The sequence below is a fragment of the Heterodontus francisci genome, chromosome 4 (genome assembly GCF_036365525.1).
Source record: "Heterodontus francisci isolate sHetFra1 chromosome 4, sHetFra1.hap1, whole genome shotgun sequence".
NCBI classification, from domain to species: Eukaryota; Metazoa; Chordata; class Chondrichthyes; order Heterodontiformes; family Heterodontidae; genus Heterodontus; species Heterodontus francisci.
Window position 1 is genome coordinate 123,464,554 of NC_090374.1, and position 24,355 is coordinate 123,488,908.

The window sequence follows — 24,355 nt, forward strand, 5'->3', positions numbered from 1 at the left end:
GGACAGGTCAATCAAGGATAGTCAGCATGGATTTGTTAAGGGAAGATCTTCTTTAACCAACTTGATTGAATTTTTTGAAGTAACATGGAAGGTAGATGAGGGTAGTGCAGTTGATGTGGTCTACACGGATTTTAGCAAGGCTTTTGACAAGGTCTCACGTGGCTGACTGTTAAAAAAAATCCCATGGGATCCAGAGAAATGCAGCAAGGTGCATACAAAATTGGCTCAATGGCAGGAAACAAAGGGTAATTGTTGACGGCTGTTTTAGTGACTGGAGGGCTGTTTTCAGTGGTGTTCCGCAGGGCTCAGTACTCGGTCCTCTGTTTTTTGTGGTGTATATTAATGATTTGGACGTAAACGTAGGGGGCATGATCGAGAAGTTTGCGGATGACAAAGATTGGCCGTGTGTTAGATAGCAAGGAGGATGCTGTAGGAAGATATTGATGGCCTGGTCAGATGGGCACAAAAGTGGCAAATAGAATTCATCTGAGAAGTTGAGGTGATGCATTTGGGGAGGTCAAACAAGGCGAAAGAATACACGATTAATGGAAAAATACTGAGAAGTGTGAAGGAAGTAGGGGACCTTGGAGTGAATGTTCAGTCCCTGAAGGTAGCAGGACAGGTCGATAAAGGTGGTTAAGAAGACATATGGAATCTTTTCCTTTATTAGCCAAGTTATAGAATACAAGAACAGGGAGGTTATGTTGGAACTGTATAACTCATTGGTTAGGCCACAACTTGAATACGGTGTGCAGTTCTGGTCGCCTCATTACAGAAAGGATGTAATTGCACTAGAGGGCCCAGAGGAGATTTCCAAGGATGTTGCCAGGACTGGAAAAATGCAGCTATGAGGTAAGGTTGGATAGGCTGGGGTTGTTCTCCTTGGAACAGAAAAAGGCTGAGGGGAGATCTGATTGAACTGTACAAAATTTTGAGGGGCCTGGATATAGAGTGGAAGAGAAGGGTCTATTCACCTCAGTAGAGGGGTCAGTGACGAGGGGACATAGATTTAAAGTGATTGGTAGAAAAATTAGAGGGGAGATGAGGAACGACTTCTTCACCCAGAGGGTGGAGGGGGTCTGGAACTCACTGCCTGAAAGGGTAGTTGAGGCAGAGACCCTCAACTCATTCAAAAAGAGTTTGGATATGCACCTCAAGAGTTGTAATCTGCAGAGCCACGGACCAAATGCTGGAAGGTAGGATTAGAATAGGTGGATTGTTTTTCGGCTGGCACAGACATCATGGGAAAGTGACCTCTTACTGTGCCTTAAACCTTCTGTGATTTCTATGATGCTATCAGGCATCTGCCTGTCTGCTCTGGCACAAGGAATTTCACTGATTTCCACATGTGGGTGTTTGCAGCAAGGCATAAAGCACTCCTGGCAACTGTCCATAGAAATTTGCAAAAAAAATTAAAATGTCAGATAAAACTTGGCTGAGAGCACAAAAAGTAGCATGCATCGTACTCACTATGCAAGTTCAGGAAGTACAGGAAAAAGTGGACTCAAAAGTTCAAATTTCCAATATCAGTGTTCATGTTTCAGGCAGAAATAATGACAAATTAGAACATACAAATATCAACAGGTATTGCTGGGCAAGGAATTTAAATTTCAGGCTTGGAACCACTGGTATAAAATGATTACTTATGCCTAACTTTTAGGGCAGTGTCATGGTAATATACACTCTAAACCCAACTGCAAAACCAGTCTTTAACCCATCAATAATGTGATCACTGAGTATCAGAATAATAATTTTCTTTAGAGTATATACCTGGAAATAAAACATCTTGATACACAAGTAATTGTAGATTAAATAAAGTCAGAAGACAAAAAAGTATCCAAAATAACCAATTAAGTTTTGTAACTTATGCAGCAAGAAATCATGGCAACATCTCACCTCATATGCATATGCTTTCCCAATTCCATCTGTTCCACCAGTGACAACTGAAAATATAATTAAGCAGTAATTTACTGTAGTATGTTAAAATTCACTGAACAAAAAAAAAAATTACCTCAAAAAGCAAAGAAACTAGTGATCATGGACAGCAGGGATAAATTTCAGCATTTGCACTCCTGGAAGGAGCCAGACTCAGTATACCTTGGAAACTCAAGCATGCATTGCCCACTATTTTCCAGATGCTAAAATGGTCAGAAAATCATGGGCTGTCAGACGTGGAATTATCCCTTATATGTAAGGAATTTACTTTGAGAGCTGAATGATCTATTAACAAAAATTACATTTGGTTGCATAAAATCATGAGACTGGTTTCTTTTCTGCTCAAAGCACTGAAAGAACATTAGCATTGGAACTCTTAAGATCGAATTCAACACATGACAAGATCACAAAAATGGGCTGATGTCAGTCATGCTGTTTTGTCCTGTGGAGGACTAGAGGGCAAGAAGCAGCAATTTGAGAATTTCACATGATTTCCCAATGTTTGTGCATGCCTAACATGGACTCAGTCACTCTTCCATATAAAATGGAAGCTATTTTAAACAGGCTGTAAGATGCTTTGCTAAACTTAACATTTCCTTTTTGTTGCTTGTCACTTTAGTGCAGAGGAAAATTGTTTGATGTAACCTTCTGCTAATTCCTTTAACAGCTAAAAACAGTAACACATTTAATAATGACAACTTGTATTTATAAAGTAACTAACATTGTAAAAAAAAAATCAAGAAGCTTCATAAGAGAGTTATCAAGCGAAATTTCACATTGAGCCACAAGAGAGAATATCAGGGAAATTTAACCAAAAGTTTGATCAAAGAGGTAGGCTTTAAAAGGAGGAAAGATGGAGGCAGAGGGGTTTAGGGAATTCCAGAATTTAGAACCTTGGCAGCTGAAGACACAGCCACCAAGGGTGGAATGATTAAAAATGAGGGGTGCACAAGAGGCCAGAATTGGAGGAGCATATTTATCTGAGGGTTGTAGGGCTGGAGGAGGAGATTAGAGATAGGAAGGACTGAGGCCATGGAGGGACTGGAAAACAAAGAATGGAATTTTAGAATGGAGACCTGGAATGTAGGTCAGCGAGCACATGGGTGACAAGTGAATGGGCCTTGCTGTGACAGAAGCATTGGGATAACCTCAAGTTTATAAAGGGTAGGACTTCGGAGGCTAGCCAGGAGTGCATTGGAATAGTCAAGTCTAGAGGTAACAAAGGCATGGATAAAGCTTTCAGCAGATGAGCTGAGATAGTGGTTGGTGGGAGTGGGGGGTCATGGCAGTGCAGTGATAAGACAGACAGAAATGGATCGTCTTAGTGATGTGCAGATGTGGTCAGAAACTCATCTCAGGGTCAAAGATATGATCAAGGTTGCAACAGTCTGGTTCAGCCTCAGTTGCTAGGGAACAGCATTTGTGACAGGGACCAAAGACAATGGCTTCAGTTTTCCCAGTACTTAGTTGCAGGAAATTTCTGCCCATCTAGTACTGGGTGTCAGACAAGCAGTCTGACAGATTAGAGACAATGGAGGGGTCAAGTGAGGTGGTGAGGTAGATCAGGTGTTGTTAACCATGATCTAATTGAATGGCAGAGCAGGCTCAGCCTATTCCTGCTCCTATGTTCCTAATTGTGTGTTTTTTTTGGATGATGCTGCCCAGGAGCAGTGTGTAGATGAGAAATAGGAGGAGGCCAGAGATAACAGTGCAGGAGCTAGAAGAGAAACCATTTCAGGAGATCCTCTGGCTAGGACTTGATAGATAAGAATGGAACCAGACGAGCGGAGTCTGATCCAACTGGACGATCGTGGAGACGAGTTGGAGGAGGATGATGGTCAATTGTGTCAAAGGCTGCAGACAGGTCAAAAAGGATGAAGAGAGATGGTTTACTTTTGTCATAGTCACAAATGACATCCTATGTGACTGATTATCTTTGTATTTCAAGATGATCCTGGAATAGTGAACAGGACCCTGCTTTGGCATCCAGTCAGATTTAGTGGTGAATAGCTAAACCAGTTGTCCGCCACATCTGTTCTATTCTGCACCCCTTGGACTTAAGGTAGTGGAGCTGAGGGTTGTACCAGGACAAGAGAATGTAATGGTGTTAAATGAGGACTAGATGATCAAAAAAAGGCAGAATTGAGGGCGTGGTTGAGCAGATCAGTAGCTGCAGATATATTGAAGAATGGAAGGCCAACTGCTAGACAGTCAGGATTTTGAAAGTGAACTGGGAGATTTTTGTCCAGGGCTAGAAACAGTGAAGTAGGGCTGGGAGATGGAGGAGGATGTGTGTGGAGAGCAATACAAGGAAGTGATCAAAGATGGGCTTATCGGTGATTGACATGATAGGAGTGTTGTAGGGTATTCCCAGAGGCACCTGCCATAAATATCATAATGTTTAAATATTATTTGAGTAATCAGTAACATGGGGCTCAGTTAACTTGACCACATTCCACAGGAGCCGAGTAATCCAATCTCAAACAAAAGGCTAATTAAAATTAAAAGCAGACGCCCTAGTGGAATGCTGACAAAGGTGCTAGCTTGTAACGAGGTGAAGATAAGGGAGTATGGAAAACATCATGAGTAATCCCCTATGTGTATGGGCTGGTCATGCAGCCCCTTTATGCCTAGTAACCACTTCTATTGGCTCTAATAACCAATGTATATAATCGATGATTGTTGTGATTGGACCATGTCTGGCCAGGATGGGCTGAGTAACTGTTTGAAAGTGTATAAGTATGGATGATTTTCCTTTGTTTTGCGGAGAGGAATCTGGACAGCCCAGTGACCTGCTCCCCGCCAGCGTAACTAAATAAACTGTGACATTAGAGCAGACCTGAGTGTCGAGTGATTCTTCTAGATTCATTCCCGCTAACAACTGGCGTAGTCGGCAGGATCAGGTGTAAGTCAACTCTTCTGCGACCCGGATATCCCAATCACCCAGCCTGAACCGGAATGAAGACTGAGTCCCACGTGAAGGCCAGGAATTAAGTGGGCGAAGGGAACAAGGAGGAGTTGGCTGAAGCCTGATCCCGAACTTGAGAACAGGGTTCGGCGGTTGTTAATGCCATCAGGAATACCGGGTGAGTATCTTTAAAGCTTATCCCAGGGCTGGGTGGTGTTTCGCGACCGACGAATGCCAAGTTTGTGAACAGGATCTGAACAATGGTCAAACGGTGGTAGGTAGTTCGTTGAGACGTAGGCACTGTCAAGGAGGGTTTGGAATATATGTATGTGTATATATATCATAAGCTTGTTGTATGAAATATGGACAGACTTGTGACCAGTTAGCCAGGAGACGGTCTACTACAAGTTGTGCTAGGTTAAAAGCAGACCTCAGAGTAGATTCTAACGGTTCTAATCCTACCCAAGCCTGGCCAGTGAAAAGATATAGCTCGAGCGGGGACCAGAGGGGTCCCTTACCTGCCAGAGAAACATAAAAAGTTAATCGATAAGATGATTAAATCTAATTGGAATCCCCATGACCCTGCCGCAAAACGAAGGGAGTGGTGACAAAAAGAAAAGCATTCACTAGGTTTATGGCAGAGCGACATAAAAGACTATGTTTTAGAGTAAAAACAAGTTACTGTGTCTTTGATTCGACTAAGAATGTTGGAAGCATCTACGAATGAATTGAATGTCTGGGATGTGCAGCTTGTGTTCTGTGGAACTGACTATCATTAACTCTTTGTTGTCTGGCTTTAATGTTGAAAGCCAGAGTCTACCAAGTTGTTTGGAATTGAACGAGTGTGAAGAGTGATTGTTGAGTGTGTTCATTTTGATTCAAGACTGTGCACCCAGGAATGGGATATAAACTTGAATTATATTTTAAGTTAAAGTTTTATTATTTTAAAAGTTGGTTTTGCAACTGTGAAAAGGCAATGAACAATTTTTTAAGAGATAAGCTTCAGCCTTGAAGGTCTGAAGATGTTTGGCAGAAATCCAATTTGAAGTTTACAACTCCTGCTTTAATTGGAGTTCCAGCTTAAAATCTGTTCTAGTTTTTTGGAGTTTAAATTAAAGACATGTTTTACTGACTGTTTTAAGTAGCAAATGTCAGGAATTGGATATTGATTTTAAGGGGGAGAAGGATAAGCAAAGGAGATAATGGGAAAGATTAAAGTTTGTGTAAGGAGCTGGTGTTAAGTCTTTTGTTGTAAGAATGTTAAATAACTTTTTTAGTTTTTGGTTTTATTAGTCATTTGAAAAGGCACCCGAAGAAAAATGACATAACTTACCTATCTTTTAAAAAAAAAAAGCACGTGCTATTCTGTTTGGTGTGTAGTTAATAAGTATTAAGTCTGAATTAAATTAATACTGTTAAGGTTATTTGACCTGGTTAGTTCGAAAAAAAAAAATGGAAATGTCATTTGCAACCACAATGAACTTTCAAGTTTGGCATGTCGAGTTTTGGGGGAGTCTTAAGTTCCAGACATAGGACTCACTCATATCAGCAGTTTTGATTTTTAAATATTTATTGCAGTGAATTGGAATCTTTGTTATAAAAAAAAAAATCCTTAGATTAGAAACCTCTTACAAAAGATGCTAAAAGTTTGGAAACAATTGGAATTTAATCTAAAATGCTGTCTTTCCTGGTGGAGATGGTTTCCTTTGAAGTTGATAATGTTACGAAAGATTGTTGTTTGAAAATCCCAAGGATACCAAAAAACATTTAAAATGGAGTTTAGTTCTTTTCCCAAAAAAAAAGGGTTACATAAAGCGACGCAGCAGAGAATGCTTTGCTCCGCCCATTTGGAGACAAGCAAGAAATTAACCTTGCTGCAACTATCTTTATCAATGAGACAAAGTGCTTGAGAAGGAGAAATAGTTGCAAGCACTTCTGTCTTTACTAAAAAAAAAATGCAATATCACCAAGTCTGGGCATAAGAAATTGGAATCGATAAACAAAATTAAATTGATATGAGTGGTTATTTAAAGCATTCAAAGGGAAATTTACTGTTTGAATTTGAAATAATCTGAGATGCCGAAAATCCAGTTTAATTTGGCAAGTTATTTAAGGAATTAAAATGTCATCCAAGGTTTAAAAAAAAATATATGGTAATGCCTGGAATCAAATGGAAATGTTTGATTTCTGTTTTAAGGAATTATGAATATTGATTGTAAAAGGTTCTCCAGGGCTCAAAATGAAATAGAATTATAATTAATAGGAATTGGCAATTAGATCTGGCTGATGCAAGAGCTAATAAAGGAATTCTGGGTATAAACAAATGGTGAAATTAGAATTCAAACAGCTAAAATAATATTGTGTGAAATTTCCAAGAAGTCTAGAATTTTAGTGAAAGTCAGGAAAGTGTAGATAAGACTGGCAATTGTTAGTTTTCTCTTGGAGATATGAGTTTTTAAAAGGAGAGCTACATTTGAAAGTCTGCCCATTTTTGATCTTTTGATATCACCTGATGAACAGGTCTCAAACATGTTTACTCACTTGAGAAATAGCATGGCATGAAATGTTTAATACAGCCAGTGCAGTGAGACAACTCAGAAAATGACTTTATAATAATCAGGATAAATTAAATTAAACACCTTAATAATGACAGGAAGGGCAATGAGGTTGCCAGGGGATGTCATAGCAGGTAGTGAGGAAATAGGACCCGCAAGAGAAAGGGTTAAAAGATTTTTGAAGGAGTTGTGCAAATAACAAGGTGAGGCAGGAGGTTCTATAGAAACAGAAGAGGAACAGACAAAAGGTGCCTGTTGTGGGAGACAAAGTAATGGTAAAGGGAAGGGCCGATGGAAACAGGTCCCAACTGAAGGTATATAAAGACAACAGCAAATGATAGACTCCGAAATAAACACCACCTGGTACGCAAAGAGATACCAGGAATGGAAGAATAGACTTGAGAATGGACTACTCGGGGGGCTGGGAATAATGGTAGTGTTGATAGGCATTTGGATTATTATTAAATGGGCTACTAACTGGGCAAGGATTGTGGGGAACGAAGCCAGAGCGTGATGGGACCATATAGATAATTTCGAGAGAGTAGAGATAATATAAATTAACTCCTGGATTCCCCAGAATATGTTCAGTCCCCACAGGTAGACATGTATCCCTCATCGGGGGATACTCAACATGGACAAGTACCAACACCTGGTGACCACCAGGGCAGTGTGTTTAAATTAGATATAACCACTAGTGGTGAATGGGAAAGAACCGGACTGCAGTGGCTGTGGGACCTGATGCTAATATCCGGAGAAGAATAAAGACCCGGTAATGGATGCACAACGGATTAATGAAAGGAGTATTAATATGGACTATATGAACTATGGGGCATTGCACAACATGGTGGATGGGAAGTGTATAACGGCGAGTAAACCTACTTGACTGCATGGCTTATGGTGAATCCAGGCAAAGATGCAGTATGTGTACGGTGTTCCACAGATGACCGTGCTAACTGCGTGACCAGACAGAAAGGGGAAGGGGTAACAGAGCTTTGTCTTTGGAATGGTTTGTGCCCCTCCCATTGGGCAACAGATAAGGAAAGTTGAAAGGAACATGGATGTGTGGGTACATCAAGCCCAGGGGAAGCATTGTATGATAATGTTAAACATGAGATTGTGCCTGTCCTGGTCAATATCTCAGGGATGCAAATGCCAGGATATTGTACAGAACAGGCAAGAAATATGCAGTGTATTAAGAAAGATTGTAATGCAGCAGGCTGCCGATGCCATGGGTGCCACTAGATTTAGAGGCCAGGATCAGCTTTATAGAACAAAGAGGGGGATAGTTAATGACGTTGCTACCGGATTCAATACCGGTGCCTCCATAGTAAACTCATTAGATATACAAGGTCTGAATGAAAAGATGGAACACCTTAAAGGAGTAATGAAGGGACTCTTAAAGAAAGCAGAGAAAAATCAGGAGGATCACACCAATTTGGGAAAAGAGGGCACGGAGATACAATTAGACAGAATTACGATATTAGAGGCACATGCCAGAACTGTCAACCACCTCAGAACGGGAAGATGCTGCAAAGCTAAGGCAGGGACAACTTGGTCATGCTTATGGCTTGTGGATGGTGGGACAGACACGACAACCTCGATCAGATCCAAAGTGGGGAGGTGCCTGATTGGATAGACAGCCCACATCTGGCTCGGCTAGCCGAGAGAAAAGGGACACTGGACAATTGTACTCCGAAAGTACTCAGTATATCCAGTGATCCCAGACTGCGTAATGGGCAAAGCTACAGGATGGCAATAGTCCTGATGATCCCAATAGTCACTGTAGGGACTCAGGGCCATTTCCCCATTACCAGTTGGAAAATATTGGGGTCGTATGGGGTAATACCTCCCTCCGCTGCTATTTAACTGAAACCTCTGCCATACTCAAATACACTATATGAAACCTCCCTCATGGGATGCAAGCAAAGTGGGGGGACTTACAGTATGTCCTCACCCTGTGGGACAGGGAGAACTGGATGAATGTGGGTTCAATCGAACCAACGGTTGTGTCGTAGAGATCATACCTGCCCCAAAGCATTTTGCAAGAACAGGCTATGGAGGTAAAGGGAAATACTGCGTTTCCGCCACAGAAAGTTCCTACTGCTACAATAATCTGCAATGCCCTATCCCATTTTCTAATTTTTGCTTTACACCCTTACGACCAGTCACTATAGGGCAAGCCCGAATTATCCACGTTCAGCGTAGAGGTACCAAGATCATTAACGTCACTGATCATCTCCATGATCACCTACAGGATTACAAGGAACCAGAACCAGTCCCCATCCCACACCTGGCTGAAGTGCTAAGGGAAATAAGGCTCAGGGTGGGCCAATCTGTAAAACTACCAACTGCAGACAAAAATCAAAAAGCTGGAGAAAGATACAGACACAGAATTGCAGGACCGGAGTTGGTAGGAGAAGATTTGGGATTGGGGAATGAATGTGAATATCCACCCCTGGATTTGGATAGTGTCTCATGTGCTAGTTGGAATACAGTTGATATTGGCCATAACATGGGCATACTGGCCTGCCGATCATGCAGGCGATATGGGCAGCGAAGGAGGGTGAATACTAGAGCAAAAGCAAGACAGACAATTTGTCTATCCAGGGGAATAAGTCATTTGGATCACATTAGAGAGATAGTACAACCAGAAGTCCTGAAATCATGTGACTGGCCAGCATGTCCAAGGCAGGGAATACTGGGCGAGTTTAAAGGGCTAGTCTCCTACTGAAAGGGGGTATTGTTGTAGGGAATTCCCAAGCAGAGGCACCTGCCATAAATATCATAATATTTAAACATTATTTGAGTAACCAGTAACATGGGGCTCAGTTAACTTGACCACATTCCACAGGAGCTGAGTAATCCAATCTCAAACAAAAGGCTAATTAAAATGAAAAGCAGACGCCCTAGTGGAATGCTGACAAAGGTGTTAACAATTGTCACGAGGTGAAGATAAGGGGGTATGGAAAACATCACGGATAATCCCCTGTGTATGGGCCAGTCATGCAGCCCCTTTATGCCTAGTAACTGCTTCTATTGGCTCTAAGAATCAATGTATATAATCGATAATCGTTGTGATTGGACCATGTCCAGCCAGGATGGGCTGAGTAACTGTTTGAAAATGTATAAGTATGGATGATTTTCCTTTGTTCTGTGGAGAGGCATCTGGACAGCCCAGTGACCTGCTCCCCGCCAGCGTAACTAAATAAACTGTTTGACATTGGAGCAGACCCGAGTGTCGAGTGATTCTTCTAGATTCATTCCTGCCAACAAGGAGTAATGAGGCCATGTGAAGGGAGTGGCTGTGAATATGGATTGAGGGATAGATTAAGGATGGATAGGAGGGCACCAAGCTCAGGAGAGCGAGCATGGTGTCATGCTCACACAAGGAACAGTTATGAACTAGAGCAAACTGGAGCAATTATGAACTGTAAAAATAAACTGATGAACTAAACTCCAAAAAAAAAAAAGGACACTTTTGCTACAGACAAGATGGAGTAAGAGGTCAGGTGACCTCTCCAATACTGCAAGTATACATAGTGGCTGTTGGAGACTAAATCTATTGTCACCACATCTGGACTTATCCGTGGGAAGGTACGTTAATATGCCAAACAGCCCATTCAACACCAAGTAGTTCCTATCTCCAAGAATTGGGTTAACAAAGGCCTTCACAGACAGGGAGACTCTGAATTCAAAGCCAAGATAATAGATGGGACAAAGTCACTTTAATCAAGTTAAGCCACATTAAAACCCCATTGTGCAAGAATGATCCCACATTCAAAAACACACCAGGAGAGAACATCTATGGTCACCTGACCAAAACCAAACCTGATAATGTTTTCTTAAATATACTTCTCTGAAAGACAGAACAGAAAGTCAGCCAGCCGGGAAACAGAAGATTCATTCTAGCCATGAAGACCACCCTGTCTATAATATCTTTAAACCACAGAGGCAAAGACACTGCAAGGTGACCTTGAAAACTCCCCACCTGAGAAGTCATAACAGGCTTTGCCACCAACATTGACTGAATCTTAACCAGAGGAGTCTACAATATTTCAGTGAACCAAGAAAAGGAACACCAGGCCTGTACCACTGTTAAAAATTCCTCCTGGAAAACCAAGGTTTCAAAGTGAACCCTTTATAATAATCTGACTTAAATGCAACCTATCCTCCAATCTGTGTGTGCACATTTGTGAGTGGATGAAGTTGGGAATATTTTCAGATATTGTTTAACAAATGATTCATCTTTCTTTTAATCCTGTAAGAAAACCTGCTGTTTGTCTGTTTATTTGACCACTACAACACAGGGACAAAAACAAGATTAAAAAACACTAGACAGTGAAGTGAAAACTATACGTTATCCATACCATCTCCCCCCTGCCTGCAAGAATGGTGAATTGAGATGGAGGGTGAAACCACAGAGGATGAGAGCAGTAAAGAGCTGAGAAAAATTTATGATACTTGACTGGGTAGTAGAGAACAAGTATTTTAAATGAGGGTGATAGGGATAGAATAAGACAAGATGCTCAAAAGGAGCAGACAGTGCCAGGCATAGGAGATAGACCATGAAAAACTCTAGAAGCAGACATAATTGAAGTAATAGAACAGCTAGTCATTTACTGGTACATAACTGGAGTATTGCTGAAAATAGAGACATGTTGAAGCTTTTTGTCTTTCAATCATCAGGACAATTGCAAGAATAACCAATGTAAGGGAAAACAATTTATACTGCACAAGGAGTTCTGATTGATAGTGGCAATGCCATGGAGAATGCACCAGTTTATGGTGACTGGCAGTTAACTGTCAAGCTTTGTTTGAAATTTAAACCAGGCAGCTTGACAGGTTAGTCAAGGCATTCCCCTGAGGAATGAACCAGCAAATGGCTGTCACTTACTTTTTTTCCAGCTGAAACAAGCACAATGTGTGTACATGTTTTGTTTGCAAAGAATAATGCCTGGTGTAATATATGTAGCTTCCAGTACACACAAATGTACCACACTGCAACCCCTACTGACAATCCTAAATTCGCTAAGGTTTTCATACATGGTCTCTATCTTTAGTGCCCACATCCAACATCCAAATTAATTTGCTTAACCTCTCAAATGCTATATATAGTTGGCCCAGGCAGTCTCTGGAGGTTCCAAAATTTCTGCCTGTATGCTTCAGGGACCAACTCAAAACAGCGAGAATAGTCTTTTTTGCCACTACTTAATCTGCAGAAGCCTCCTCAGAAAGCATGGCATAAACCTCATGCGCTCTGCCCATCAAGGGTAATGCATCCCAAAAATTTGAGCAACAGGTAAAGCTAGCTGTTTCACGCTGCTACTATGCAGTAGCAACACATGTTGTGTTCGCCACATGCTGCAGTCAAGCCAAAAAGACATCCTGCATATCACACAAATGAGTAATGAGATATATGAATTTCAATGCCAGTGTGATGCTAGGTTACATAGGCCGTATGTCCCAAAGACTGGTGGATCGTATTAAACATGTCCCTTCTACTGTTCACAACAGGCTAGGTACAGGCCATACTCAACCAGACTATGCTTGCAAAACTCAAAACAGTGTCCAACATTAGATGTGGCTCCGTGATTGGACAACATTTGCGAAATAATCCAGTGTGCTAAGAATTATGCTGACAACCAATTTAAGATTGTCAGTAGGGGTCGCAGTGTGGCACATTTGCACATACTGGAAGCTACATATATTAATATACAGGGCCCTGTTCACTGCAGACAGAAAGAATATGTACAAACATTGTTTCTGTTTCAGCTGAACAAAATAAGTGACAGCCATTTGCTGGTTAATTCCTCAGGGCAATGCCTTGACCAGTCAAGCTGCCAGGTTTAAATTTCAAACAAAGCTTGGCAGTTAACTGTCAGTCACCGTAAACTGGTGCATTCTCCATGGCAATGCCTCTACCAATCAGCACTCTCTTCTCAAAGTATAAAGTTGTTGTTTTCCCTTACATTGGTATTCTTGCAGATTGTCCAGCTAAGTGCAAGATGAAGAGCTTCAACATGTCTATTTTCAGGAATAGTGCAGCATTTGAAATTATAAGAACAAGGCAAACCAGATGATAGTTCTGTTGAATTAGCTAAAATTCAGTTACAGAAGAAGAAACATGAACTTGAAAGACGGGAAAGAGAATTATAAAAGATGGAACAAAGACAAAGGGGTTGTCTTGACTCCAGTGAAAGTTCTGGTGAGGAAAGATCAGACTCCAGCCCAGGAACCAGTGGAGGGCTGTTTAAATTTGTACAAGCCCTCCCAAGATTCCAGGAAAGATATGTAGAGGCATTTTTCATTTATTTTGAAACAATAGCCAGACAGATGAAGTGGCCGAAAGAAAGCTGGACACTGCTCATGCAAAGTAGGTTGATGGACAGAGCTCAATGAAGTTTATGCCATGTTTTCTGAGGAAGCTTATGCAGATTATGAGCTGGAAAAAAAAAGGCAATTCTCACTGCTTATGAGTTGGTCCCTGAAGCATACAGGCAGAAATTTTTGAACCTCTGGAGACAGCCTAGGCCAGCTTGTATAGAATTTGAGGGTAAAGCAAATTAATTTTGATTGTTGGATATGGGCACTAAAGGTAGAGGCCACGTATGAGAACTTTAGGGAGTTAATTTTTAAATTCTTCCAGGAGAATTAATTCCCTCTGTTAGCAAGAATCCATGTAGAGAACCAGAAGGTTTCAACAGACAGGCAGCTAAGATTGCTGATGATCAAGAGCTTGTTTACAAGCCCAAACCCTTTGTTAGTCATCCCCAACTTGAGGTGGTGAACAAGTGGGAGGATGAAAGGAAGGTAAGTAACCAGAACAAAGGACAGCTGGGAATGCCCCAGGATCCCCTCTTCAGGCCAGAAAGGATGAAGCTGAGAGTGAAAGTGAGGTCCACAAGCCTTTGTCACATGTTGAGACACCGTCATGCAGAATGCTGGAAGTTGCAGGGTAAACCCATGGGACTTACTGGGGTGCACAAGGGCAATGCAGAGAAAGGGGTCCTGACTGATTATATACAGGGAGGTAGTGGCAATGTCACACAACTGGTAACCCACAGCTCTGGGGACATGGGTTCAAATCCCACCATGGCAGAAGGTGGAAATTGAATCCAATTAATAAATCCAGAATTAAAAACTGTTAATAGTGGTGAGATCTGGTTCACTAATATCCTTTTGGGAAGTAAATCTGCCATCCTTGCCTGGTCTGACCTACATGTGACTCCAGACCCACAGCATTGTGGTTGACTCTTACATGGCCTAGCAAGCCACTCAGTTGTATCCAATTGCTACAAAGCCTAAGAAAAGGAATGAAAATGGACGGACCACCTGGCATTGACTTAGGCACCGGAAACAATAGAAAACCCAGCCCAGACAACCCTGGAAATTTGTCCTTACCAATATCTGGTAACTGGTGCCAAAATTGGGAAAGCTGTCCCACAGCCTAGTCAAGCAACAGCCTGATAGTCACTCATGGAATCATACCTTGCACACTGTCTCTTCACCATCCCTGGGTATGTCCTGTCCCACCGGCTGGACACAGAGCAACCAGACGTGGTGGTACAGTGGTATACAGTCGGGAGGGATTTGCCCTGGGAGTCCTCAACATCACTTCCAGACCCCATGAAGTCTCACAGCATGTCAAACTTAGGCTGATTACCACCTACCACCCTCACCCACCCCCTCAGCTGATGAATCAGTACTCTATGCTGAACACCAATTAGAAGAAGCACTGAGGGTAGCAAGGGCACAAAATGTACTCTGGGTGGGGGGCTTCAATATCCATCACCAAGATTGGCTCAGTAGCACCACTCCTGAACCAGCTGGCTGAGTCCTAAAGGACATAGCTGCTAGACTGGGTATGCAGTAGGTGCTGAGGGAACCAAGAGGGAAAACCCTACTTGACCTCATCCTCACTAAACTACTGTTGCAGATGCATCTCTCCATGATGGTATTGGTAGGAGTCACCACTGCACAATCCTTGTGAAGACAAAGTCCCGCCTTCACATTAAGGATACCCACCATTGTGTTGTATGGCACTACCAAAGTGCTAAATGGGATAGATTTTGAACAGATCTAGCAATTCAAAACTGGGCACAGGCCAGCAGCAGCAGAATTGTACTCAACCACAATCTGTAACCTCATGGCCTGGCATATCCCCCACTCTACCATTACCATCAAGCCAGGAGACCAACCCTGGTTCAATGAAGAGTGCAGGAGGATATGCCAGGAGCAGCACCAGGCATACCTCAAAATGAGGTGTCAACTTGGTGAAGCTACAACCCAGGACTACTTGCATACCAAACTGCATAGGCAGCACGTCAAACAGAGCTAAGCGATCCCATAACCAATGGATCAGATCCAAGCTCTGCAGTCCTGCCACATCCAGCTGTGAATGGTGGTGGACAATTAAACAACTAACTGGAGGAAGTGGCTCCACAAATATCCCCATCCTCAATGATGGGGGAGCCCAGTGCATCAGTGCAAAAGGCAAGGCTGAAGCATTTGCATCCATCTTCAGTCAGAAGTGCTGAGTGACCATTGTGCCCATCAAGGTTTCCTCCCAAGTCCCCAGCATCATAGATGCCAGTCTTCAGCCATTCCAATTCACTCCAGTGATAAAGAAAAAAGGCTGAAGGCACTGGATACTGCAAAGGCTATGGGCCCTGACAACATTCTGGCAATACACTTGTGCTCCAGAACTAGCTGTGCCCTGAGCCAAGCTGTTCCAGTACAGCTACAACACTGGCATCTACCCACTACTGTGGAAAATTGCCCAGCTATGTCCTGTGCACAAAAAGCAGGACAAATCCAACCCAATAACCACCCTATCGGTCTATTCCCAATCAGCAGTAAAGTGATGGAAGGGGTCACTGAGTGCTATCAAGCAGCACTTGCTCAGCAATAACCTGCTCACTGACACTCAGTTTGGGTTCTGCCAGGGCCACTCAGCTCCTGACTTCATTACAGCCTTGGTCCAAACATGAACAAAACAGCTGAACTCAAGAGGTGAGGAGTGTAACTGCCCTTGACATCAAGGCAGCATTTGACTGTATAGCAACGAAGAGTCCTAGCAAAACTGGAGTCAATGGGACTCAGGAGAATCTCTCCGCTGGTTGGAGTTATACCTCGCACAAAGAAAGATGGTTGTGGTTGTTGAGGTCAATCATCTCAGCCCAAGAACATCACTGCAAGAGTTCCTCAGGGCAGTGTCCTGGGCCCAACCATCTTCAGTTGCTTCATAAATGACCTCCCCTGCCGCCCCCCCCCCCCTCCCTCCATCATAAAAAGGTGAGAAGTGGGATGTTCGCTGATGATTGCACAATGTTCAGCACCATTCACGACTACTCAGATACTGAAGCAGCCCATGTCCACATGCAGCAAGACCTACACAACATTCAGGCTTGGGCTGATAAGTGGCAAGTAACATTTGTACCATACAAGTGCCAGGCAATGACCATCTGCCCTTGACAATCAATGGCATTACCATCGCTAAAACCCCCACTATCAACATCCTGGGGGTGACCATTGACCAGAAACTGAATTGGACCAGCCACAAATACTGCAGCTACAAGAGTAGGTCAGAGGCTGTGAATTCAGTGGCAAGTAACAGACCTCCTGACTCCCCAATGCCTGTCCACCATCTACAAGGCACAAGTCAGGAGTGTGATGGAATACTCTCCACTTGCCTGGATGGGTGCAGCTCCAACACCACTCAAGAAGCTAGACACCATCCAGGACAAAGCAGCCCGCTTGATGGTCACCCCATCCACTAACACTTCCTCCACCATCAATGCAGTGGCAGTATTGTGTACCATCTACAAGATGCTCTGCAGCAACTCACGAAGACTGGAGACAGAGAGGAGCACAGCTGCAGCGGAGGTTTAACAAGCACGCAAAAAGCCCAGAGTTGAAGAGGGGAGACAGAGGAGCGGAGCGAGGGAGGGAGGGGGCTCTGGGCATCCTAGTGCATGAGTCACAAAGTTAGTATACAAGTACAGCATGTAACTAGGAAAGCCAATAGAATGTTATTGTTTATCACAAAGGGAATTGAACACGAAAGTAGGGAGGTTTTGCTTCAGCTATACAGGACATTAGTGAGACCACATCTGGAGTACTGTGTACAGTACTGGTCTCCTTATTTAAGGAAGGATGTAAATGTATTGGAGGCAGTACAGAGAAGGTTTATTAGACTAATACTGGAATGGGCAGGCTGTCTTGAGGAAAGATTGGACAGGGTAGGCTTGTATCGGCTGGAATTTAGAAGAGTAAGAAGTGACTTGATTGAAACATAAGAACCTGAGGGGTCTTGACAGGGTGGATGTGGAAAGGATGTTTCCCCTTGTGGAAAAATCTAGAACTAGGGGTTACTGTTTAAAAATAAGGGGTGCCCATTTAAGACAGATGAAGAAAAAAAATTTCTGAGGGTCGTGAGTCTTTGGAATTCTCTTCCTCAAAGGGTGGTGGAAACAGAGTCTTTGAATATTTTTGAGAGGGGTAGATAGATTCTTGATACACAAGGGGGTGGAAGGTTATCAGGGTATGTGGAAATGTGGAGTAATCGGTTCAGCTGAGTGGCCTACTCCTGCTCCTAATTCATATGTTCGGAGGGTCCTTCGACAGCACCTTCCAAACCTGTGACCTCTACCAACTAGAAGGACAAGGGCAGCAGATGCACAGGACCACCTGCAAGTTCCCTTCCAAGCCACACACCATCCAGATTTGGAACTATATTGCCATTCCTTCACTGTCACTGGGTCAAAATCCTGGAATTCTTAACAGCATTGAATCTACCTACACCCCCAAGGACTGCAGCAGTTCATGAAGGCAGCTCACCACCACCTTCTCAGGGGCAATTAGGGATGGGTAATAAATGCTAGTCTAGCCAGCGACACATCCCACGAATGAATAAAAAAAAAATTGGTGGTATTGATTATAAAATCTGATTTTTAGCTGAATTAATTTTTTTTTTTACATAAAGGATCTTGCCCCAGTGTCTTTTGCAAGGACCTATGCAGAATGCAACATTTCATCCAAGCCATCTTAAAAAAAAATATTTTTTTTTTTAAGAAAAGGGACAAACTCAGTGGGAGTAGATATGGAGCTGACTGCAGTAGCTTATATTTTGTCTATAACTAGGTGGCCAGCTGTTGAGCTGCCAATGTACATACATTATAAATATGACTTCTAATATAATGGATTCCAAATTAATATTTTACTTCCATGAGTAAATTATCTTTTGACTTGGAAGCAGCACTGCTGTCTGCAGATGAAGTGCATCCATTGGCTATTCAACATATTGGGTGCTAAAAATGCTGATCGTGCATAGTTAGGGTTAATATATTTGTATTTTTGTTGAATCTCTTTAAAAGCAATCTTCATATTTTGGAATGAGGTGATGATACTTAGTAGCTTTGGTGGACATCCAATCTTTTCTAGTAGTCTAAAGAGACCACGTCTGCTGATGAAGTCAAAGGCTTTGGTGAGATCAAAGCAAGCAATGTAGAGGGGCATCTGTTGTTCATGGCATTTCTCCTGTATCTGACGAAGGGAGAACACAGTAGTTGTTGCAGTCACCGCGGTCACCTTTGTTTTTATAGAGGGTGATGATATTGGCATCGCACATGTCCTTTTCTATCCTGAGTGGTGTGAAACAGGGCTGTGTTCTCGCACCCACACTTTATGGGATTTTCTTCTCCCTGCTGCTTTCACATGTGTTCAAGTCCTCGGAAGAAGGAATTTTCCTCCACACAAGATCAGGGGGCAGGTTGTTCAACCTTGCCCGTCTAAGAGCGAAGTCCAAAGTACAGAAAGTCCTCATCAGGGAACTCCTCTTTGCTGACGCTGCATTAACATCTCACACTGAAGAGTGTCTGCAGAGTCTCATCGACAGGTTTGCGGCTGCCTGCAATGAATTTGGCCTAACCATCAGCCTCAAGAAAACAAACATCGTGGGACAGGACGTCAGAAATGCTCCATCCATCAATATTGGCGACCACGCTCTGGAAGTGGTTCAGGAGTTCACCTATCTAAGGTCAACTATCACCAGTAACCTGTCTCTAGATGCAGAAATCAACAAACGCATGGGAAAGGCTTCCACTGCTATGTCCAGACTGGCCAAGAGAGTGTGGGAAAATGGCACTCTGACACGGAACACAAAAGTCCAAGTGTATCAGTCCGGTGTCCTCAGTACCTTGCTCTATGGCAGCGAGGCCTGGACAACGTATGTCAGCCAAGAGTGACGTCTCAATTCATTCTATCTTTGCTGCCTCCGGAGAATACTTGGCATCAGGTGGCAGGACCGTATCTCCAACACAGAAGTCCTCAAGGTGACCAACATCCCCAGCTTATACACACTACTGAGTCAGCGGTGCTTGAAATGGCTTGGCCATGTGAGCTGCATGGAAGATGGCAGGATCCCCAAAGACACATTGTACAGCGAGCTCGTCACTGGCATCAGACCCACCGGCCGTCCATGTCTCCACTTTAAAGACGTCTGCAAATGCAACATGAAGTCCTGTGACATTGATCACAAGTTGTGGGAGTCAGTTGCCAGCGTCCGCCAGAGCTGGCGGGCAGCCATAAAGGCAGGGCTAAAGTGTGGCGAGTCGAGGAGACTTAGCAGTTGGCAGGAAAAAAGACAGAGGTGCAAGGGGAGAGCCAACTGTGTAACAGCCCCGACAAACAAATTTCTCTGCAGCACCTGTGGAAGAGCCTGTCACTCTAGAATTGGCCTTTATAGCCACGCCAGGCGCTGCTTCACAAACCACTGACCACCTCCAGGCACTTATCCATTGTCTCAAGATAAAGAGGCCAAAAGAGGAGAAGATATATTTTGGAGCTGTAATCTGCTGATTTGCGTTAAAGTGACATTTAATTTGAGTTGAGTGAATCATTGTAAATGAATATGTAAATACAAACTGAAAAAGTAAAATGAAATATTTGAATTGCTATACAACTTTAAGAACAGTCAGCAACTTATATTTATATAGCACTTTTAATGTAACAAAATGCCCCAAGGCACTTTACAGCAGCATTATAAAACAAAGTATGACATCGAACTACAAAAGGAGTATTAGATCAGATGACCAAAAGCTTGGCCAAAGAGATAGGTTTTAAGGAGTATTTTAGAGGAGAAGAGAGGTGGAGAGGTGTAGGGAGGTAATTCCAAGCTTGTGACCTGGGCAACTGAAGGTGCGGCCACCAATGGTGGAGAAATTAAAATTAGGTATGCGCAAGAGTTAGAATTAGAGGAGCACAGATATCTTGAGCATTGTGGGGCTGGAAAAGATTACAGAGATAGGGAGGGGAGTGAAGCCACAGAAGGATTTGAAAATAAAGGATGAGAATTTTAAAATCTAGATGTTGCTTGATTGGGAGCCAACGTGGGCCAGCGAGCACAGCCGTGATAGGGAAGAGGGACTTGGTACAAGTTAAGACATGGGCAGCAGGATTTTGGATGAATTCAAGTTTACAGTGAGTAGAATGTGGGAGGCCAAACAGGAATGCATTGGAACAGACAAGTCTAGAGGTAAGCTTAAATTCAGAAGTGTTTATTATAAAGCACTCACCAGAAAACTGACAGCCTGGCCTCAAGAGGCATGGCTTCACCAGCAATGCACCTGGCTGCACAGCCTCCATGGTTTTGTTGCTGGGCCCATGCTGCAGCCGGAAGAGCAAGTTTCCACAGCAACATATGAAATCAGGTAAATTTGGATTTCTTTGTGCAGTCAGTTGCAAACGCCACCACCCGCAAAATCTGGGTCAACGCGTTTTATTTCCATGGGGCTGAATTTTTCCAGTTCACTGCTGATCTCAGTGAGCTTCAAAGATGGCAGGGCACACCACGGAATTGGCTCCGCGGCACAGTGGCGCAGTGGTTAGCACCGCAGCCTCACAGCTCCAGCGACCCGGGTTCAATTCTGGGTACTGCCTGTGTGGAGTTTTCAAGTTCTCTGTGTCTGCGTGGGTTTCCTCCGGGTGCTCCGGTTTCCTCCCACATGCCAAAGACTTGCAGGTTGATAGGTTAATTGGCCATTATAAATTGCCCCTAGTATAGGTAGGTGGTAGGGAAAATATAGGGACAGGTGGGGATGTGGTAGGAATATTGGATTAGTGTAGGATTAGTATAAATGGGTGGTTGATGGTCGGCACAGACTCGGTGGGCCGAAGGGCCTGTTTCAGTGCTGTATCTCTAAACTAAAAAAAAACTAAACTAAATGTATTACTTACCCTCTTCCACACCCCAAAAAAAGCTTACCTTGCAATCCTGACCTAACCCTCCCAAAGTTAATTTACTTTCATCTTTAATCCCTTCCCACCACCCCCTCCACCAATTTCCCCACCCCACCCTGAAAACTTACCTGCTCCCCCTCCCAACCAGTGTGCCACCTCAGAACTCCGAAGAGATCCAAAGGCCCAGAAGTCTTGGCAACTGACCAGAATATGGCAGCAGGATGGTCATTAATTTATATCAATTTAAATCCTGCTCCCACTGAGCGGCAGTGGGGGGGTGGGGGGGCACCACAAGGCCTCGTTGCCACCAGTAATATGGGACAGGGCCTTCCCAGCATTGAGGCCTGCAACAGGTCTCTCCTGGACAGATTTTCCAGGTCCCCCAGCATCAGGGGGCCAGTAAAATTCAACCCCCCCCCCCACAAAGTCAGGCAACTTTGATGCCTCTCCTTTCGGATTGAGCCTGTTCTCACTGAAGCTGGGCTTCAGTGGCAGGGTGTGGGAGTCATTGAATTAGATGTGCCTTTATTCATTTTTATAAATTGCTGTGTATTGTAATAAAAACAAGAAATGCTGGAATCACTCAGCAGATCTGGCAGCATCTGTGGAAAGAGAAGCAGAGTTAACATGAAGGGTCACTGACCCGAAATCCGAACTGACAAATATTAGAAAAGTCACAGGTTATAAGCAAGTGAGGTGGGGGTGGGGCAAGAGATAACAAAGGAGGTCTAGATTGGACCAGGCCACATAGCTGACCAAAAGGTTACAGAGCAAAGGCAAACAATATGTTAATGGTGTGTTGAAAGACAAAGCATTAGTACAGATTAGGTGTAAATACACTGAATATTGAACAGCAGCAAGTGCAAACCTGAAAAAAAAAAAGTGGGTAAGCAAACTAAACAAACAAAGATGAAATGAAATAAATGCAAAAATAAAAATTGTAAAAAATGTAAAAAAAAAATGTTAAAAAAAGAAATAACTAAAAATGAAAGCAAAATGGGGGGCTGTCATGCTCTGAAATTATTGGACTCAATGTTCCGTCCGGCAGGCTGTCGTGTGCCTAATCGGTAAATGGGATGCTGTTCCACGAGCTTGCGAGTATTGTAAACAGTTTAAGGGTTGTACAAAAAAAAAAATTTATATTATGTATTTGTTGAATCAACAAAATAAGAGTTGTATAGCACCTTTCACAACCTCAGGTAATGCAAAGCACTTCAGTCAATGAAGCAGTTTTTGAAGTGTGTTGTGATGTAGGGAATTCCATAGCAATTTGCACATAGCAAGCGTTCATAAACAACAGTGTGATCATCATCCTATTTGAGGGCTGTACATTGGTTAGGACACGGAGGAGAACACCGTCTTCAAATAATGTCATTAGCGATTCATGCACCACTTCGTGGCAGATTATATTTTTTGCCAGCAACCAGTTCCACTAGAATTCAAATTGTATTTTGCAATAATTAAAAATTGGGCGTATTTGAATTACGAGACAAATTCCAACCCAGTACTCTTACTTTCCTCCTAAAAAGTGAGTACAATTTCGGGACCTTTCGTTCCAGATTTCCTTTCACTGCTGTGAAAGGCAAGCATTTTTTTTAAAGAAACTTAAGCAAAATAAATTGATATGAATTATATTTCATCCTCGCCTTTCGAAATTTTCATCTATAAAAAAAAATTTCCTAATACCGCAAAGATGTGCACAATTAAGTTCAAACCAGTAAAAAAAAAAATCGAAACTGTAGATATCCCGTATTACTATATATTAACACACAAGTATTAAAATGTAACAATTGGCTGGAAAAAATCCATTAGCGCAAAAATTTGTTACCTGCCCATTCGCCCAAGGAATTAAAGAACGAATTCGGTACTCCAAACCACTTGGTGAGTACAAAATACTTCAGACATTTCACTACTTTTAGCAAAAAACTAAAAATGGCAAAAATGCCAAACAAAATGCATGCGTTCTCCAAAAGGTTTCCCATTGCTTCAATATCACTAACTTGTGATGAGAGCGGCGACACTTCATATAAAGCAAGACACTTGTCAATCGCATATCGTTGCCATAGGAACCGCAAAAGAACTACCAATTGAAATTGAGTCCTGTTTATTCGGTCCCGCCTTTTAACCGGCCAGGCGTTCATTCCAATTGAGATTTATTGTTCTGGGAATAATTGATTGAGATGACAGTTCAATTGTTCACTTTTTGTGGTGAACAAAAGTCTTTCGCCTCCAGTTATACCTTCACTGCCAATAGTAAACAGGTAAAATCCCCCGTCCCTGCCTTCTTAGGCAGTCCCTCGGGAACTCTGGTTCAGAGTGTTCTAACATGCTGACAAGTCCGATGCGCGGACCACAGACTACACCACATGTAGAGCAGGGGGTGTTTGAAGAGTTGGATAGGCAAGTCACTTGGGGGGGGGGGAGTCACTTGGGTGCGCTCCTTCCACTGCCTGGACTTGACTTCCGCATGCTCCCATAGAAATCTCACAATGTGCTCGGTATCTTCCCGAATGCACCTTCACCACTTTGAGCAGTCGAGGGACAGGGACTCCCATGAGTCGGTGGGTATGTTTGGATTTCTTCAGGGATGCCTTGAGAACGTCCCTAAAGCGTTTCCTCCGCCTTTCCAGGGGTCTTTTGCCTCGGTGAAGCTCAGAGTAGAGCAGTTGATTTGGGAGCCTTCTGTAAAGCATGCTGGTGGCGTGACGCACCCAGCGAA

General features: G+C 43.0%; 1 protein-coding gene across 1 annotated transcript in view; it reads right to left on the reverse strand.

Moving 5' to 3' along the window:
• hsd17b3 (hydroxysteroid (17-beta) dehydrogenase 3) overlaps nt 1-23,777 on the reverse strand; it is a 104,535-nt gene extending 80,758 nt beyond the window's left edge. The window contains 2 exon segments of the mRNA XM_068029015.1: nt 1,897-1,943; nt 23,465-23,777. Coding sequence (XP_067885116.1) covers nt 1,897-1,943; nt 23,465-23,777 — 360 coding nt within the window.
• Nucleotides 23,778-24,355: the final 578 nt, after the last annotated feature.